Raw genomic sequence first — 16786 nt, forward strand, 5'->3', positions numbered from 1 at the left:
GCTAAATAATATTATTTGATATTTTACGGTAATGTGTTAATAATTTCACACATAAGTTGCTCCTGAGTATAAGTCGCACCCCCGGCCAAACTGTGAAAAAAACTGCGACTTATAGTCTGAAAAATACGGTACTTATGTTGGAGTGTTTTTTAACTCACTTTCTTTGTTGGCATTGAAAATTGCAATATTACCTAGAGGTAGTTTGGCTGTGTCCGCTCTTAGTGCTGCTGGAGTGATCGCCAAAGTGCAAAATCCCGACTGAGTCACGCGCAACCCAGCTACTGTAGCATGACACTGTTGGATTTTACGTGAATTTGTGAACCGGCGAGATTAGGTCGGTGCCAAAAAAGCACTGGATTCTGTACCATCCCTACATATCGCCCAGCCTTAGTGCATGGTGTAAATATGTGTTTGAATGATTGAGCGGCTCTCTTCTGTGCAGTTTAAGCCCTAAGATTGACTGATGACATGTCTGGGAGCAAGTCTTTTCAGCCCAAAGTCATCTGAAAAAGACTCTCGTTCCAACCCTTAACAGGATATGCGGTGTAGAAAATGGATGTATGTATTACGGCAATGGTGTTCTTCACACTAAGTGAAGTCATACTTGCTTTGTGTGCTTTGTAATCTAAGCTTCCCAGTTATTTGTTTGGATAGGAGGTCACATGCGTGCATGCTAATGCATGTGAGTCTAGCCTTTTCCTAAAGATATTGTAAAAATACCCAACCACACATAGCACATGAGGCTGTGCAAGGAGCATTTGGGCTTCTCTTTCAACAGCCACATTAACAGTAATAGGACTGAAAGCAACACACTGGTCATGCACCAAACTTTTCATTGTAATTTCATTTCACCAACTCTTAAATGCATTGACAGGAAATGCGGTCACATGAGGTTCCATCATTGATTGCACTTGATGTTGTTCGTAGACTTAATACAATGTGGTTTTCTTCACTAACTTCTAGCAATGCCTCCTGAGCTGTTTTCTATATGGTCCCATGCACACACAGAGATACAGGACTGCGCAAAAGGCTCGGCTTTGTTGTTTAAGGGTGTGTGTTCGGACTTGTCACGTTTGGTTCGGTTATTACAAATGTTGGTGAAATTGCAAGTAGAGCTGCAGGTATCCATTATTTTAGAAATTGAGTAATCCATCTATGAATTTGTTTGATGAATCAAGTAATTGAAAAAACACTGTATTGCCTCAATCCATCTTTTATGAAAAATTGTTCAAATAAACAAGGATTTTTTTTAGGTCCTTTCTTCTTTCTTCTTATATTTTCTTATAAATGCACATACCATTGAAATTGTACTTTTACCCTGGGCACATCTCTATATATTAGTTATATATATATAAAAAAAAAAAATTAAAACTGTAGAGCTTGAACCAGGTAATAGATATAATCAAACAAAACAAAAAGACTCTTTGATAAAGTATGATGAATTGAGTGACAATGTATTCAACAATTTAACACATACGCATTTGAAAAGGTAATAATTGGAGGCGTGATGTTTGATTTTTGGACAAACAACTCGTTAGAATTAACAATAACTGTAGATGCTGATGTATCCACAGCGCTGATGTTTGAATAAGACATTGTGAAAATGGCGATAGCGACCAACATTGACTTTTAGGCTACCTTGTTTTTGGTTGTTTGCTACTCATAAGTATGAAGGGTGCTTTCACATAAGGGGTTGCAGTGTTGATGTAGTGCTATTGTAAAATGCCAGCTCCATTTGACAATTTAAATATTTCGCCACAATGTCTGAATTTTTCACTTTTAAATTATTGCAAAACCTTTGACAGCGTCTCTCGTCTTATTTGAGCCCTTTTCTCTCTTTCCCCCGCTTCTCCTTGCCGTAGGTCTGCACCCTCTAGTTCTCTAGGGCAGTGGTCCCCAACCACCGGGCCGCGGCCCGGTACCGGTCCGTGAAGCGATTGGTACCGGGCCGCACAAGAAATAAAAAAAATAAAAAAATAAAAATTTTTTTATTTTTTTATTTTTTTTATTAAATCAACATAAAAAACACAAGATACACTTACAATTAGTGCACCAACCCAAAAAAACTCCCTCCCCCATTTACACTCATTCATACTCATTCGCACAAAAGGGTTGTTTCTTTCTGTTATTAATATTTCTGGTTCTTACATTATATTTCAATATAGATCAATACAATCTGCAGGGATACAGTCCGTAAGCACACATGATTGTATTTTTTTATGACAAAAATATATACATATATACCCCCCCCCCACCCTTCCTCACAGTGCCACCCACACTTGTTTAAATGTAGCTTAAATGTAGCTAATGGGTTTCACTTTGTAAAGTGTTTTTAGTCTCTAGAGAAAAAGCACTATATTAATTCACTTCACTTCACTTCACTTCATTAGTTCCTGTAAACAGCAAATCTGGTGGCCTCAGACTTTTGCATGACACTGTACATAATAAGCCACACCAAACCCCCATAGTGCATGTCATCACTCAACACTTGTAAAGTGTAGAGGCAGTGAATGACAGCTTTTACAGTACTGCTCTTGGCTTTGTGCAGGTACAATAGTTGACCCAGATGAGGACTCGGGGAGCTCTCAGCTGCTATTGCATTAAAGAGCCTTGTTTAATTCAAGAGACTGATGTGTGGCCTTCAACTGAGCAAAATAAATTGATGAGCTAATCAATTGTTGCATAAGTTGGTGTGTTTATTTTCTCAAAGATGATCATCTACTCTCTTTTTATGTCAATCTCCGGCACCAGTCAGATCAGAGTACACGTTATACAACATAATCAAATGTACTCTCTTGCCTCCCTTTTCCAGGTCTCTGGATGGCCGCCTTCAGGTTTCCCACAGAAAAGGCCTGCCGCATGTTATCTACTGTCGCCTGTGGCGTTGGCCCGACCTGCAGTCCCACCATGAGCTGCGAGCAGTGGAGCTGTGCGAATACGCCTTTCACACAAAGAAGGACGAGGTGTGCGTCAACCCTTACCATTACCAGAGAGTCGAGACCCCAGGTATGATGTTTACCCTCGCATCAAGTTGTTTCCCCTGCGTCAGTCACTTTTTGTTTGTGTTTGTGTTACTTTCTTATGCATGTGTGTGCACGTGTGTCCATCATATAGTCCTCCCTCCTGTGCTGGTGCCCAGACACACAGAGATCCCGAGTGAGTTTCCACTTCTGGATGACTACAGCCATTCAATCCCTGAAAACACCAACTTCCCTGCTGGCATTGAACCCCAGAGCAACTACATACCAGGTAGTAGCAGCACAGTTTAGAACCCAACCAACAAGTTACACGTGGCTGATTTTGTTGTATATATCCACAAAACTAAGCCATAATTAGGAGTTGATCTTCAGTCCTTTCAAATGAAATAGTATTAAGGAGTCTAATTAACGTGAAAAATGTCTGCTGAAATGCAGATAAATAAGCATTGATTATGTTTCTCTGTAGAAAAATTGCTTTGAAGTGCAAACTCATCATTAGTGGCTTCAAAAACAATGACGAAGAAAATGTGCTGCTCATTCAGGCAGGCGAGCTATTACTTTTCCCAACCCAAATATTCATCGGTTCCAGATGAATGAGCTGGGTTGGCCTTTTTCTTCAAAAACATATTCCACTATGTAATACATGTTCAGTCAGTAAAGCGTTGTTGTGATGCTTAGCCAGTGCTTATAGTCTTCAATTCATTTATGTATTTGTCATTTTGGCTTACATTGCAGTTTTTAGTTTATCATACTGTAATTCCAAAGTGGTACCATTCTCTAAAGCTCCATAATCCTAAGGAATAAGACAATTCCTTCCATTGAGGTCACCTGGTTTTGAGGGGCTCAATAAAGGATCAAACTAAGTAAGCCTTAGGTCACTTGGTTACTCTTTTTTAATTGCAAAATGCACAAAACGACATTAGGTATATTTTAGATCAGGCCCAGTCAATTGGCGGCCCGCGGGCCACATCCGGCCCGCCAAAGCTTTTCATTTGGCCCGCCGAACATCGTCCAAATAGGCTTGATGAAACCATTAAAACTAGGGTTGATCATGTATGCATTACTCCCGCCACCTCGTAGGGGGCAACAGTGAAGCATATGTGTCACACTGAAGCAGCAGTGGGGTGAGCAGAAGAAAACTACTCATTCAACCCTGGAAAAAAAAAAAGTTTTGCCCCGAGCAAGTGCTCGAGTCATTGTTTTCTGGTGGACTTTTTACGCGATGGACACATTGATCCAGACAAGCAGCAACAATGGTAGAAATCCCAGCATGTAAGCTTCATCACGAAACTTGGTCAAACATTTGTAAGTCGATATAATTCATGCATAAAGATATTTAGTTTGTTTTGTATTGAAATTGCTGACTTCGTAATGTCTTCTGTATTTGTGGTTGTGTTGTTTTTTGTGATCAAAGCTGTAGTGTTAAATTTGACCAGTAAAGGGCGACGACGCTAATAGTGATAAGTCACATACAATGTTTGGTGTGTGAATATTGTGTAATTTCTGAATGTGTAAACATTTGTGGTTTAATTTGTGAATATATTAACACTAAACCAGGGGTGCCCAAACTACGCCCCGTGGGCCGGATACTGCCACCGTCCAAAATATGGCCCGCGGGAAGTCCAAAGTTTAAAAAAAATACATATACTTTTATTTTATTTTATTTTTTAACCTGTCCTTTCTAGCCCATTCATCAATCCATTTTCTACCGCTTGTTACTCTTGAGGTCTCCTAGCCGCTCAGGCAAATCATATTGTCTAAAAATGCATTTTCCCATTGATAACGTGACGTCAAGTGAGTGCTCTTTCAGGCAATTAGTGTGGAAAAAAAATTATGAAATTGTTGGGGACACGTAAAATAGTTTCCGAGTGTAGAGTTTTTACTTTTTGCAGTTTGTCTAATGGCGGTGTTTAAAGAATTTAACATTCGGCGACACTATGAAGTATGCAAGCTTGCTGGGCAAAGTGAGAGGAGAAAAGCTGACTATGCTAAACCATGAATTTGCTGCCCAGCAGAGTACAATGCCACGCTAAACACAGGCAAACCTGTCATCTGTTTGGGCCAGCTTCAAAGTAGCTAAACTAATTACAAGCTGTGGAAAGGCGTTCACTGATGGGGAGTTTGTAAAGAAGTGTTTGAACGCTGTTGGGGAGGAGGTGTGTCTGAACAAGAAAGATGCTCTGAACGCGGTGAGTCTGTCCGCATCTACAATTATAATGACCACATTTTTTTAACCCAATGCGGCCCCCAGGTCAAAAAGTTTAGGGACCCCTGCACTAAACCTTCTATACACAATGGACATTATTTATGTAAAATACACAATGAATGTTATACTTTTGTTATGTTTATTTTATGTTTACAAGCCTAAATGAATGAAGAAGTTTAAAGACATGAAAATAAGGAAGGAAAATAATTCAAAAGAAGGAACATCAATCCTCAACAAAAACTGGAACTTCTTTTTCTTCATACTGTTAACTGGCTGCGCATGCTGGAAACAAGTAGCCAGGGCAGAATAATGAATTTATTGACAGTGCAGTGTGAAAGCCGATGTGTTTACTTTGCAATTAAGTAAAGTCTCAAAGAAATATAACCTGCGGAGGCATTTTCTGACGAAACATCCACATTTCGATGTCCACCCCCCTGAGCCCTTGGGCTCTTGAAACTGCGGCCGTCTTCATTATGTAGTTGAATAGCCCTGCTGTAGATGTTGCTTGTTTTATAAATACATTTGTAGTTCTTATATAGTAAAGGGCTTTCTTTCCCTGTTTTGCTGCTGTGTGATGTAGTGTTTCCTACATGACTTAGGGGTAGCTTATGTCATCGTCAACTAGTTTAATTTCCATAATTGACCACAAACTGTGCTGCCAGATATCGTGAGAGAAACAAGCAACAAGCGCTACAAAACAAGCCAAGCAGGCAAGCAACCACAATATGAAAAATATAGATCCCTTTATTATTGCACTTTGCATACACAGTACTAAAATTATAAGCATAATAAGTATAAAAATCATACACTTTTTTAAATATTTTGAGACTTTTCATCCCGGGTTGATGTATGATCTTTACCTAAATGGCTATTTTTATCTCATTAATTTGTGTCATTGTGTTTTGAAACTGTGGAACAGATGTCCGAGGGAAATGTGCACAGACATGTCCTATTTTAATTTTTATTTGAGTTGTATTCGTATACATTTTATTTTTTTATGTTGTTTCCAACTTAAACTATTTTGTGTGGAAATTTTACAGTAAATGTGCATGTTTTTTATTGTGCCACAATGTTTTTTAGATGACAAAAAAATTAAACATAGTGATATCACTGTCAAAGGTGGAATGTTTACAATAAATTACAAGCCAAATAAATGTCAGAATAATTCCCACCAAAAGTGTATATACAGTACGTCTGCATTTGAATTATCCTGATACAACCTAACTGCTGCCAGTGATTATGTTCAAGATAAAAACGAGTTTCCACCGGTTTACTTCTAAAACGTACAAATACAACAACAAGTTTTCGAAACAGCTCTTTGAGAGGAATGAACACCGACTTCTTTCAAAGAAACAAAAATCTATCTGTACTGTACATAAGTTATGGGTATGAGTGTGGGGGCGTGCTGAGTCGATTTACTAGGCAGGCTTGATAAACAGGAAATGGCGGTTGAAAAATGACAAAAAAAGCAAGCACAAATAAGCTACTACTGTTTAAAAAATAAGGCCAAAACTAGATTTACAAGCAAATTTGAGAGAGAGAAAAAAAAAAGAAAAATTCAAAGTAGCTAATAAAAAGCGAACTTGGCAACGCTGGACACAAACCTTTTTCCGTGGCTTCTATATATGTTATTTGTCGCAAGCCTGTGAGTGTTTTTAAATGGACACTGCATAGGGGTACATGCTTTTATAATAATGTGTCCAAAAGTGTCAAATTACACCAGAAAAAGTTGCTAGATTTATCGTTGGTCACTAAGTTAGCAACACTGATCCCTCCTTCTAAATCTTCATATTCTCTGGCAGACTTAGTAAGTAGGAGGTGTGTTAAGAAGTCACAATGTACTATATGTTGTTGAAGCGACAAGCTACATTTACACACAATCCCAAGTGTTTGAGTGAGTGCAACAGGTAGCGCCATATCTATTCTTGGTGGTCCAAAAGTATTTGTTGCAGCCCATCACGTAGAATTATGAAAAACACTGTTATGTATAAATGCTACTAATCATGTCAATAAAATGAAATAAGTGGTTCTTAAAGACTAGAGCTTGTTGTCCAAGTTATGTGTGTTTAATATTGTTTGTTTTGTTCATTGATGGTATGTAAGTGTTTGTATTGTGAATAAATGAGTGCTGGTTTCACTGTGCAATTTTCCAGCTGTAGTCAAGCAGTGCTTATCCCATCTGTTTGCATGTTCAGAAACGCCGCCACCAGGCTATCTCAGTGAGGATGGCGAAACCAGCGATCACCAGATGACCCACAGCATGGACACTGGCTCCCCAAACCTATCACCCAACCCTGTTTCCCCCACACACAATAACCTGGGTAAGGACTGTGTGTTTCTTTCTGTTTGTTTTCTTTTCTGTCTGCACGCCTTCACTAGCAGACAAATGTTGGGATAGTGCGTCTCCCCAGTGGGAAAGCTCTGTTTGATTTGACTCCTTTTTTGTGAGAGGAAACCAGGTGATGAAAGCGCCTTTGTTTTCCTTGCACTGTGTGAGCTGTAAAACACGCCAAGACACCATTCAGGCCACACGGACATCAGTGACAATATCCGATGTTTATCGCAAGGACGGAAAACACTAGGGGGTCTTGGCAGTAGACTGCTGGTGAAATAACATCAGGTCCGTTTCTTTTGGCAGTGCAGCTTGATTCTGTACATGAAAGCCATGGTCAAAATGTTGTGAAGTATAGCGGATCCGCCTGTAATTTAACCCTCTTTGGCAACAGTAAAGGATTGAATGTTCACTATTTGTCTGGTAAACAACATATTATAATGAAAGCATGTAACTGTTGTGCTTTGTTGTGGCCTTTCAGTCTCATGTAGCATCCTTATTTCCTTCTTGAATTTTGTTTCCACAGTCTTTTTTGTTTTGTTTTTACACTCTCTTTTGTTTCCACACTCCCATAATCAGTATGTTTTAACCCAGAAGTGTCAAAAGTACAGTTTTTTTTTTTATACTATTATGTAAAATAAATACAATCTAGACAAAGTTTGTTTAACGCTCGCCTCAGCCGCCGGTACTCACTGTTCCTCTTGCTTTAACACCACAGTGAGTTGCAGGACAGGGAAACGATCAGGGATACCCAAACAAACTCGAGAGTTAGAATAGTCAGCTGTCTAGTCATAGTCATGATCTAGACAGCTTACTTGTTAATGCTGCTGCTCCTCCACAACGAAAGGAGCCAGATGAGGTGGTTCGAACATCTTATCAGGATGCCCCACCGGACGCCTCCCTGGGAAGCGTTTAGGGCACATCCGACCGATAGGAGGTCTCGGGGAAGACCCAGGACATGTTGGGGAGACTATGTCTCCTGGCTGGCCTGGGAACGCCTTGGGTTCCCCCGGAAGTAGCTGGACAAAGTGGCTGAGGAGAGGGAAGTCTGGGTTTCTCTGCTTAGGCTGCTGCCCCTGTGACCTAACCTCGGATAAGCGGAAGATGCTGGATGGATGGTTGGATGCTCAAAAAATAATAATCAACTAAAACCAATGTTGTTATATATGCATTACGTACAGTACAGGCCAAAAGTTTGGACACACCTTCTCATTCAATAAGTTCTCTTTATTTTCATGACTATTGACATTGTAGATTGTCACTGAAGGCATGAAAGCTACGAATGAACAAACGTGGAGTTATGTACTGAACAAAAAAGGTGAAATAACTGAAAACATGTTTTATATTCTAGTTTCTTCAAAATAGCCACCCTTTGCTCTGATTACTGTTTTGCACATTCTTGGCATTCTCTCAATGAGCTTCAAGAGGTAGTCACCTGAAAGGGTTTTCACTTCACAGGTGTCATAGTTTGCCTTCAGTGACAATATACAAGGTCATGAAAAATAAAGAAAACACATTGAAATGAAAAGGTGTCTCCAAACTTTTGGCCTGCACTGTATTTAAGGCTATTTATTTATATATAAATGTATACATCTAACTCATTATTATTTTTATTATATTCCACTTTGAACAATTTTTAGAGGGAAAATATTGCATATTTTGTGTTTTTGCCACAAAAACAGGGTTTAATTTGATAAAAAATCGCATAAAACTTAAAATGTTAAACTTTATGTCAACAGATAGAACCGAAGGTAATGTTAAAAGTAAATAAATGTTAATATATGACCTGTTTTGAACACTTTAATGACTCTGACCCTTTTGGGTCTGCAGTATTTTTAACAATCACCAAAATTCAGGGGTTACAATAAATGTATTGGTTTTGGAAATAAAAAATATATCAAAATGGCCCCCTAATTAGGGCTGGGCGATATGGCCTTTTTTTAATATCGCAATATTTTAAGGCCATATCGCGATACACGATATATATCTCGATATTTTGCCTTAGCCTTGAATGAACACTTGATGGATATAATCACAGCAGTATGATGATTCTATGTGTCTACATTAAAACATTCTTCTTCATACTGCATTAATATATGCTACTTTTAAATTTTCATGCAGAGAAGGAAATCACAACTAAAAAAAAATCACTATTTTTTTCATATGGTGTTGATCTGGAAATGTTTGCCTCTGCATTTTGATGGTGTGGGCATGTGTCACCGAACGGAGATGTTGACATGCGGAGTGAGCACTCTTCATTCTCTAGCAGGGGACTTTTCAAATGATGCTACATATTAGCAGTAATGCTACTTTTTATAGCAACGTTTTTGCCCCACACTTGACAAATTACGGTTGTCTGTTCGACATATTACCACTTGAAGCCAAACCACCGCCAGACGATGGACCCCCTGCTGTTTTTTGGGGGAATTAATTCTTCCTTCATTTGTTACCAGATTCGCACCTTCTCTCTCTCGTATTACCACTCTCACGGCTGCACTAGCATCACAGCTAACTTTAGCCATGCTGCTACCTCTCTGCTCCGCGAGGGCGTATACGTATGTGACGTATGACGTGACAGTATGTGACGTATGTAGAAGGTGCGCTTGTCTATATGTGAGAAGGAGACACAGGAAAGAGCAAGGAGAGCGTGTAGTGTAATGCCAGCAGCTAAAAGCAACTGCGTGAGAACGTATACTCGAATATCACGATATAGTCATTTTCTATATCGCACAGAGACAAACCCGCGATATATCGAGTATATCGCCCAGCCCTACCCCTAATGCTTTCATTTTTCAGTGTACGGCCCTCAGTGGAAAAGTTTGGACACCCCAGTTTTAACCACTTTCTGCTGTAATTGATGCCAGCCTCACTTCATCTTAATTCAGATCTCCAGCCTGTGACGTACTGCGAACCGGCCTTCTGGTGCTCAATTTCCTACTATGAGCTCAACCAGCGGGTAGGAGAAACCTTCCACGCATCACAGCCCTCCCTGACGGTAGACGGTTTCACAGACCCTTCCAACTCTGAGCGTTTCTGCCTGGGCCTCTTGTCCAACGTCAACCGCAATGCTGCAGTGGAGCTAACAAGAAGACACATTGGTAAGGGGTCACACCGCCATGTTAAAAGAATTCCCCACATATTTTGCACTCAGGCACTACTTTCACCGCATCTTCTTTGAAGTATTTGTTTAAGGGGTCTTTGCTTCCTCCAAGGCCGCGGAGTTCGACTCTATTATATCGGAGGGGAAGTCTTCGCTGAGTGTCTTAGTGACAGCGCCATCTTTGTGCAGAGCCCCAACTGTAACCAGCGCTACGGCTGGCACCCTGCCACTGTCTGCAAGATCCCACCAGGTGAGACCATAGACGAAAATACAAATAATCATGTATACATCAATAGTGGAAATAGGAACAGTAGAGGGTCAGCGTGGCACAAAAAAAGCAGGCTAAGTGACAGCTTTTTCACAGAGCAGTAACATTCTTGACCTCTCAACCTGTTAAAGCACGTTAAAAACATTATAGAAATATATGTAATTAATGTAAATATTCGCAATAGCAGCTTTCATACCGTCTCATATACCGGTAGATGCATCTATATTTATCTGTCTTGTAAATATTATCCAATACTTGCTGTATTGCACTTCTGGTTAGATGCTAAACTGCATTATTTTGCATTGCTCTGAACAAGTGTAATGACAATTAAGTTTAATCTAATCTAAGATTAACCACCTTACATTGTTCAATCTACTTTAAACTGAATGTGAGGTTATACACTGAAGGCCAAAATGATTTATACCTTGAGCCAAAATTTTTGTTAATTTAATATTTTGTGTGAAATTGTTCTTACATTTAAAAAATAATTCATGCCCCAATCTTATTGAACAATTTTGCATCATTCTAAAGAATCTTAGTAACTCATAGTATAATATAGCTCACCGGTTCTCAATAGGTTTTCAAATCAAATGTCCTATATTTGATAAAAAAAAGAAAGTGCAGTTTGAATTTTAAGGCAGTGTGAAATAATTTTCACATTGTTCCAAAAGATTTAGGGAACAATAGTCCGAGCTCCACCGACCACAGCTGTGTCTTGGTGTTTACAGAATTAAAGATTATGCTACTAAAAACTGCAACATAACGACAAGTTACACGGCATTAAAACATGGTAGGGATGCACACAAAAAATCAATTCACATCCGAATCGCGATTCCTTTTCATCGCGATTCCAAATCGATTCATAACTTTCAAAAAAAAAAGTTTTTTAATTTTTTTTGTTATTTGCTTTAAATCGTGTATTGAGTCAAGAATCGATTCTGAATCAAATCATCACCCCAGGAATCGGATCGAATTGTTAGGTGCTCAAAGATTTCCACCCCCAAAACACGGACATAGTGACTTGCTGTTCAAAACAAAAGCATGGCAGTGTTACCCTGGATTATATCATAGCAACTATGATTTCTCACACACACACACACACACACACACACACACACACACACACACACACACACACACACACACACACACACACACACACACACACACGCGCACACATTCTTGTATTTGTTACCTTCTTGAGACCTCCGAAAAATGCAGACCTCTGTAGGACGACCCTTTCTAGATATATGAAGATTTGTATTTACAACATTGATAATATATACATACTATGCAGATATAAAAAAGCTAAGCTTGTAGTTATTTTTTTGTTTGTTTAATTTTTTGTTTATAATTGGTTTTTAATCTTCATTATTTACTTCAAGTTATTACAGTATGTCTCTATATACATATTTATTTTAGTTTTTTAATTGATTTTGGCCAAAGGGTGCACATTTCAATTTCTTACATGCTCTTATTATGTATGTAGGCCAGAGGGGGAGCACTTCAAATTTTTACACACACACACACTTGTTATTTCATACTTTGACCAGAGGGGGAGCACTTTTAAAACCGACACACAGTCAATTTGAAAAATCCCTTCTTTTTGGGACCACCCTAATTTTGATAGATTTCACCACCAGGGGTGCAAATGAGACATTCTCAATTAGATACAATGGTTTTCCGTATGGGGACCATGATTTCGGTCCTAACTTGTTCACCGGTCCTCATATGGAAGGTACTTTTCCTTGTTGATGTCCCAAGAAGGGTAGAAATACACACACACACACACACACACACACACACACACACGTGACAGAGGAGATGGTCTAATGTGCCTTTGATCCCTTGCTGTCCTGTCCAGGCTGTAATTTAAAGATCTTCAACAACCAGGAGTTTGCTGCCCTGCTGGCTCAATCGGTCAACCAGGGCTTTGAGGCCGTGTACCAGCTCACCAGGATGTGCACCATTCGCATGAGCTTTGTCAAGGGATGGGGTGCGGAGTACAGGTGAGTCTAATGCAGCCGTGCCAGAGGCTAATTGAGTGCGAATCACACGCCAGAGTCGCCTTGTGCTGGGCTTAGACCCAGACAAACAAAGAGGGAGTGAGTCACTTCCTTTCAGACCATCTTCCCGCTCTTTCGGGCAGTCTGCTGCTGTGATGAAGCAGAGGCCTCATCAATAGAGACAGGCTTCAGCTGGCACGCCGGTCTATTTTTAAGCAAGCACACACGCACTATGTCAAAAAGAGATGTCAGACTTTCCCCTCTTCCGCTCCCTCCCAGTTTTCCACTCGGTCTGACTCACTGATAGTAAGAAAGCAGCCAATGATTAGCTACCACAGGGGAGAAGCTATTGTGCCTGGGAGTGGCGGCGTTCCAGCTCCGTCCGCGCTGAACGCCGACATGTGGAGACACTTAAAAACAGGATTCGGATTACTGAACCAGCCAAGACCTCCCACTTCTCAACCTCAAACCTTAAAACACACCCAAGCTGGGTGTGTTTTAAATCCTCTACTCTTTGCTTTCATTGAGGAAAACACAACACAATGCACAACTGATTTATGAGTATTGGGTTTTTTCATCATTTATCCTCGGCTCTGCCAAAGTAGTAGAACTTTCATTCATACAAATCCAGCCAGATTCACAAGGATTCTTACTCTCTTGCAGGCGACAGACGGTGACCAGCACCCCCTGCTGGATCGAGCTGCACCTAAACGGGCCCTTGCAATGGCTGGACAAGGTGCTCACGCAAATGGGCTCGCCCAGCATCCGCTGCTCCAGCGTGTCCTAGGGAACCTCCTGCTCACATGTATGTCTGGGACTGAAAACACACACCGAGTACGCAAAAGTTGACCCTCGCATTGTTTCCCCACCAGCTGTCAGTAGCACTTTTTATACATTTTATATGGCAAAAGGGGAGACGTGCATTAAAGCAGGACCATGCTAGTATGAACTCTGCTGGTTGTTGATGATCTCATGGCATTTTTATCACATCTTCAGTTGGTGAACGGAATGAGGGTGTGGTTCTTCTTGAGTTAAGAGATTCATATTCATGTTTTTAAAGATCTTCACGTTGTACATACAGTATGCTTTAACTGCAGCAATTTGTGTCTTGAGCTCTCTTGTTAGTTGGCCCATTTGAGGACTTGTGAAAGCCAAGTACAGTGGAACCCGCTTATGTCGACAACTCGTCAAATCCCGGGCTGCTTTCTTTTAATTGTTTCTAAAAAGTACCCGCTTAAGTCGATGTTGACATGCATTCATTCCTATGAAAAATTGACTGGTGTTGATCATGATCAAATGGCAGCAAGCAACCACGGCTTAACTCTGTCTCGCGTACAGCAGCTTCCTGTGCAGTGCAAGTTTAGATTGTTTGCCGAATCGTAGTCAAGTAATGCATCAGAATTAGCACAAAAAGTTTATTTTGAACCAATAATCAATAATAATCAATCAATTCCTTTATTGTCATTGTCATAATAACACTCAAGTCATACATGTCAACAAGATTTAGTTTGAGCTTAGTCTAGCGGCATAGAAACATGCATACAGTTACAATAATGTACATCACATATTTACAGTTTCACAGTACATATGCAAAAAGGGGTGGGAAGAAGCAGAGCATATTGAATCTCAACCCTTTCTCTGTTTAGAAGCAAGTCATAACACATTTGTTCACCTCCATATTTGTATATTCACTCAAGAATTAAAAAAAAAGTGAAATCACCAAAAATCCAATCTCCTTATGACTCTGAAAAAAAAATCACAGGTTAATGAATGATTTAATATTATTAGTCATTAATTGCAATTTATGAATGATTTATAGAATAAATCATTATTGAATCAATAATATTTGATTAATAAATTACAATAACAAATAATATATATCATTATTAATAAATAATTGTATTAAAAAATATATTTTGGATTTTGGTTATGTCGACAGCTATGGATGTCGACAACCGCTAATTTCAACGTCTGTCAGCTAGTCAGAAAGCCGTCGACAAAAACGGTTTCCACTGCTGGAATTCGTGTTTCAAAGTCACATGTTAATAATTTATTAATAATTCATCAAGTTATGACTTTGTAAATTTAAAATTGTTAATCACATAAATATTGAATAAATAAATGATTAAGTATTATTACAGTATTTGATTAGTAATCAAAAATTAATTATTGAGTCATTCATTGTATTATTGCAAATTATTTTTGATTTTGGTTATGTCAACAACCGCTTATGTTGACGTCTGTCAGCTCGTCTGTGAACCGTCGACGTCAACAGGTTTCACCACTTGAACCACTTTTAATCCATTAACTTGTGACTTTGGAAATGAAAATGAAAGAATTGATTCCAAAATCAATTATGAACAAATAATTGATATATGAGCAGTATGTAATTAATTAAATATGATTTCATTGTTAATTATTACTTTTATTTTTAAAGTCTCAACGACAGTCACACACACACACTAGATGTGGTGAAATGCATTTGACCCATCCCCATGTTCACCTACTAGGAGGTGAGGGGAGCAGTGAGCAGCAGCGGGGGCTGCGGTCAGAAATCATTTTGGTGATTTAACCCCCAATTCCAACCCTTAATGCTGAGTGCCAAGCAGGGAGGCAATGGGTCCCATTTATATAGTCTTTGGTATGACTCGGCCGGGGTTTGAACTCACGACCTTCTAGTGTCAGGGCGGACACTGAGCAGGTCTTTTACAAATTATTTCTAACTTTGGTTATGTCGACAACCGCCTATGTCAATGTCTGTCAGCTAGTCCGAGGAGCGTCGCCATAAACATGTTCCACTGCTGGTTTCACATTTCCTATTGTGGTCCTGGAAAAAAAAGAGCCGTTCTTGATAAACACATAGAGCTCACTGTTTATTGTTTATTGTTTACAGATCATCTGCCGCCTGCGTGAGTGTTTGTGTGTGTATGTGCCTGTGTAAGTGTGTGATTACCAAACCTCATTTCCTCCTTTCAATATAAAGCACAAAAGAGTCAGCTCCTCCTGCGACAGGACTGGTTAAGTCGTCATTGTGCATCAGGAAGAGACCAGCGTTGACATGAGTGAGTAGTTAGCATGTTAGCGACATCCACGCTGAAAGAAAGCATCTAACTTGTTCGAGTGTAAAAATGAGGAAACTTTTTATCAATGCTTCAACTCTCAGGACTGTAAAAAAAACAAAAACAGCTTAATAGTACACAGAAAGAAGTGTAAAAACAGATCTATGTTTTCAGAGTTTTTCATAAAAGGAAGCATGTAAATAACAGTAGCTACTCCGAATCTTTATTTTTAGTATTTAGTGCATACTGCATTTTATAATTATGACCCTTTATAATGTTGATGTTTGGAAGGATGGATGATGAAAGAACCTCCGGTTTTCTTCTAAAACAAAAAGTACTCCAGTATCTGAATATATTCCTATTATGTTCATTGTTTGAATGAAGCTAGCTTTTTGGTGCCCACTGATGCTAATATTTAACATTGTTGGGACAGAAGAGCACTGACTTCACTTTTTAATCCCCAGAACTTCAATTTGTTTCAGAAAAGTAGTATCTACCAATCTGAGACGTGACACTGAAAGCCACAGTCCCTAAGTTAGGGGGTCCAAAGTCCATCCCAGGAAACTGTTGTATGCCCACAATAAAAAAAAAAAAATTTTTTTAATTTTTTTTTTACCAGCAACTTGTTTATTTTTGTTAGCCTGCAACTTTTTGTTGTTAAAACAAACATTATGCATGGCCCACATCAGAACAACAATTCAAAAGTCCCCAATTTGGATTTTCAAAAATTATTTAAATACAATTGCACATCAAACAATCTACAATTGTCATTAAAAAATACCAGTGATTATTTGATGTTTTTAAATTATAGATGAGAAAACCAAAAACTAAAAAGAT

At 39.2% G+C, this 16786-nt stretch overlaps 1 protein-coding gene across 1 annotated transcript in view; it reads left to right on the top strand.

Annotated features, from left to right (window-relative positions):
* Positions 1-16553, top strand: part of LOC133616149 (mothers against decapentaplegic homolog 3) — a 53583-nt gene extending 37030 nt beyond the window's left edge. The window contains exons 2-8 of the mRNA XM_061975275.1: positions 2813-3006; positions 3115-3249; positions 7380-7505; positions 10402-10614; positions 10729-10866; positions 12749-12893; positions 13554-16553. Of these exons, the coding sequence (XP_061831259.1) occupies positions 2813-3006; positions 3115-3249; positions 7380-7505; positions 10402-10614; positions 10729-10866; positions 12749-12893; positions 13554-13677 (1075 nt within the window). The 3' untranslated portion in view covers positions 13678-16553. The remainder of the gene's footprint in view (positions 1-2812; positions 3007-3114; positions 3250-7379; positions 7506-10401; positions 10615-10728; positions 10867-12748; positions 12894-13553) is intronic.
* The last annotated feature ends 233 nt before the right edge of the window (positions 16554-16786 follow it).

The sequence above is a fragment of the Nerophis lumbriciformis genome, linkage group LG15, assembly GCF_033978685.3.
Source record: "Nerophis lumbriciformis linkage group LG15, RoL_Nlum_v2.1, whole genome shotgun sequence".
In the NCBI taxonomy this organism is placed as follows: domain Eukaryota; kingdom Metazoa; phylum Chordata; class Actinopteri; order Syngnathiformes; family Syngnathidae; genus Nerophis; species Nerophis lumbriciformis.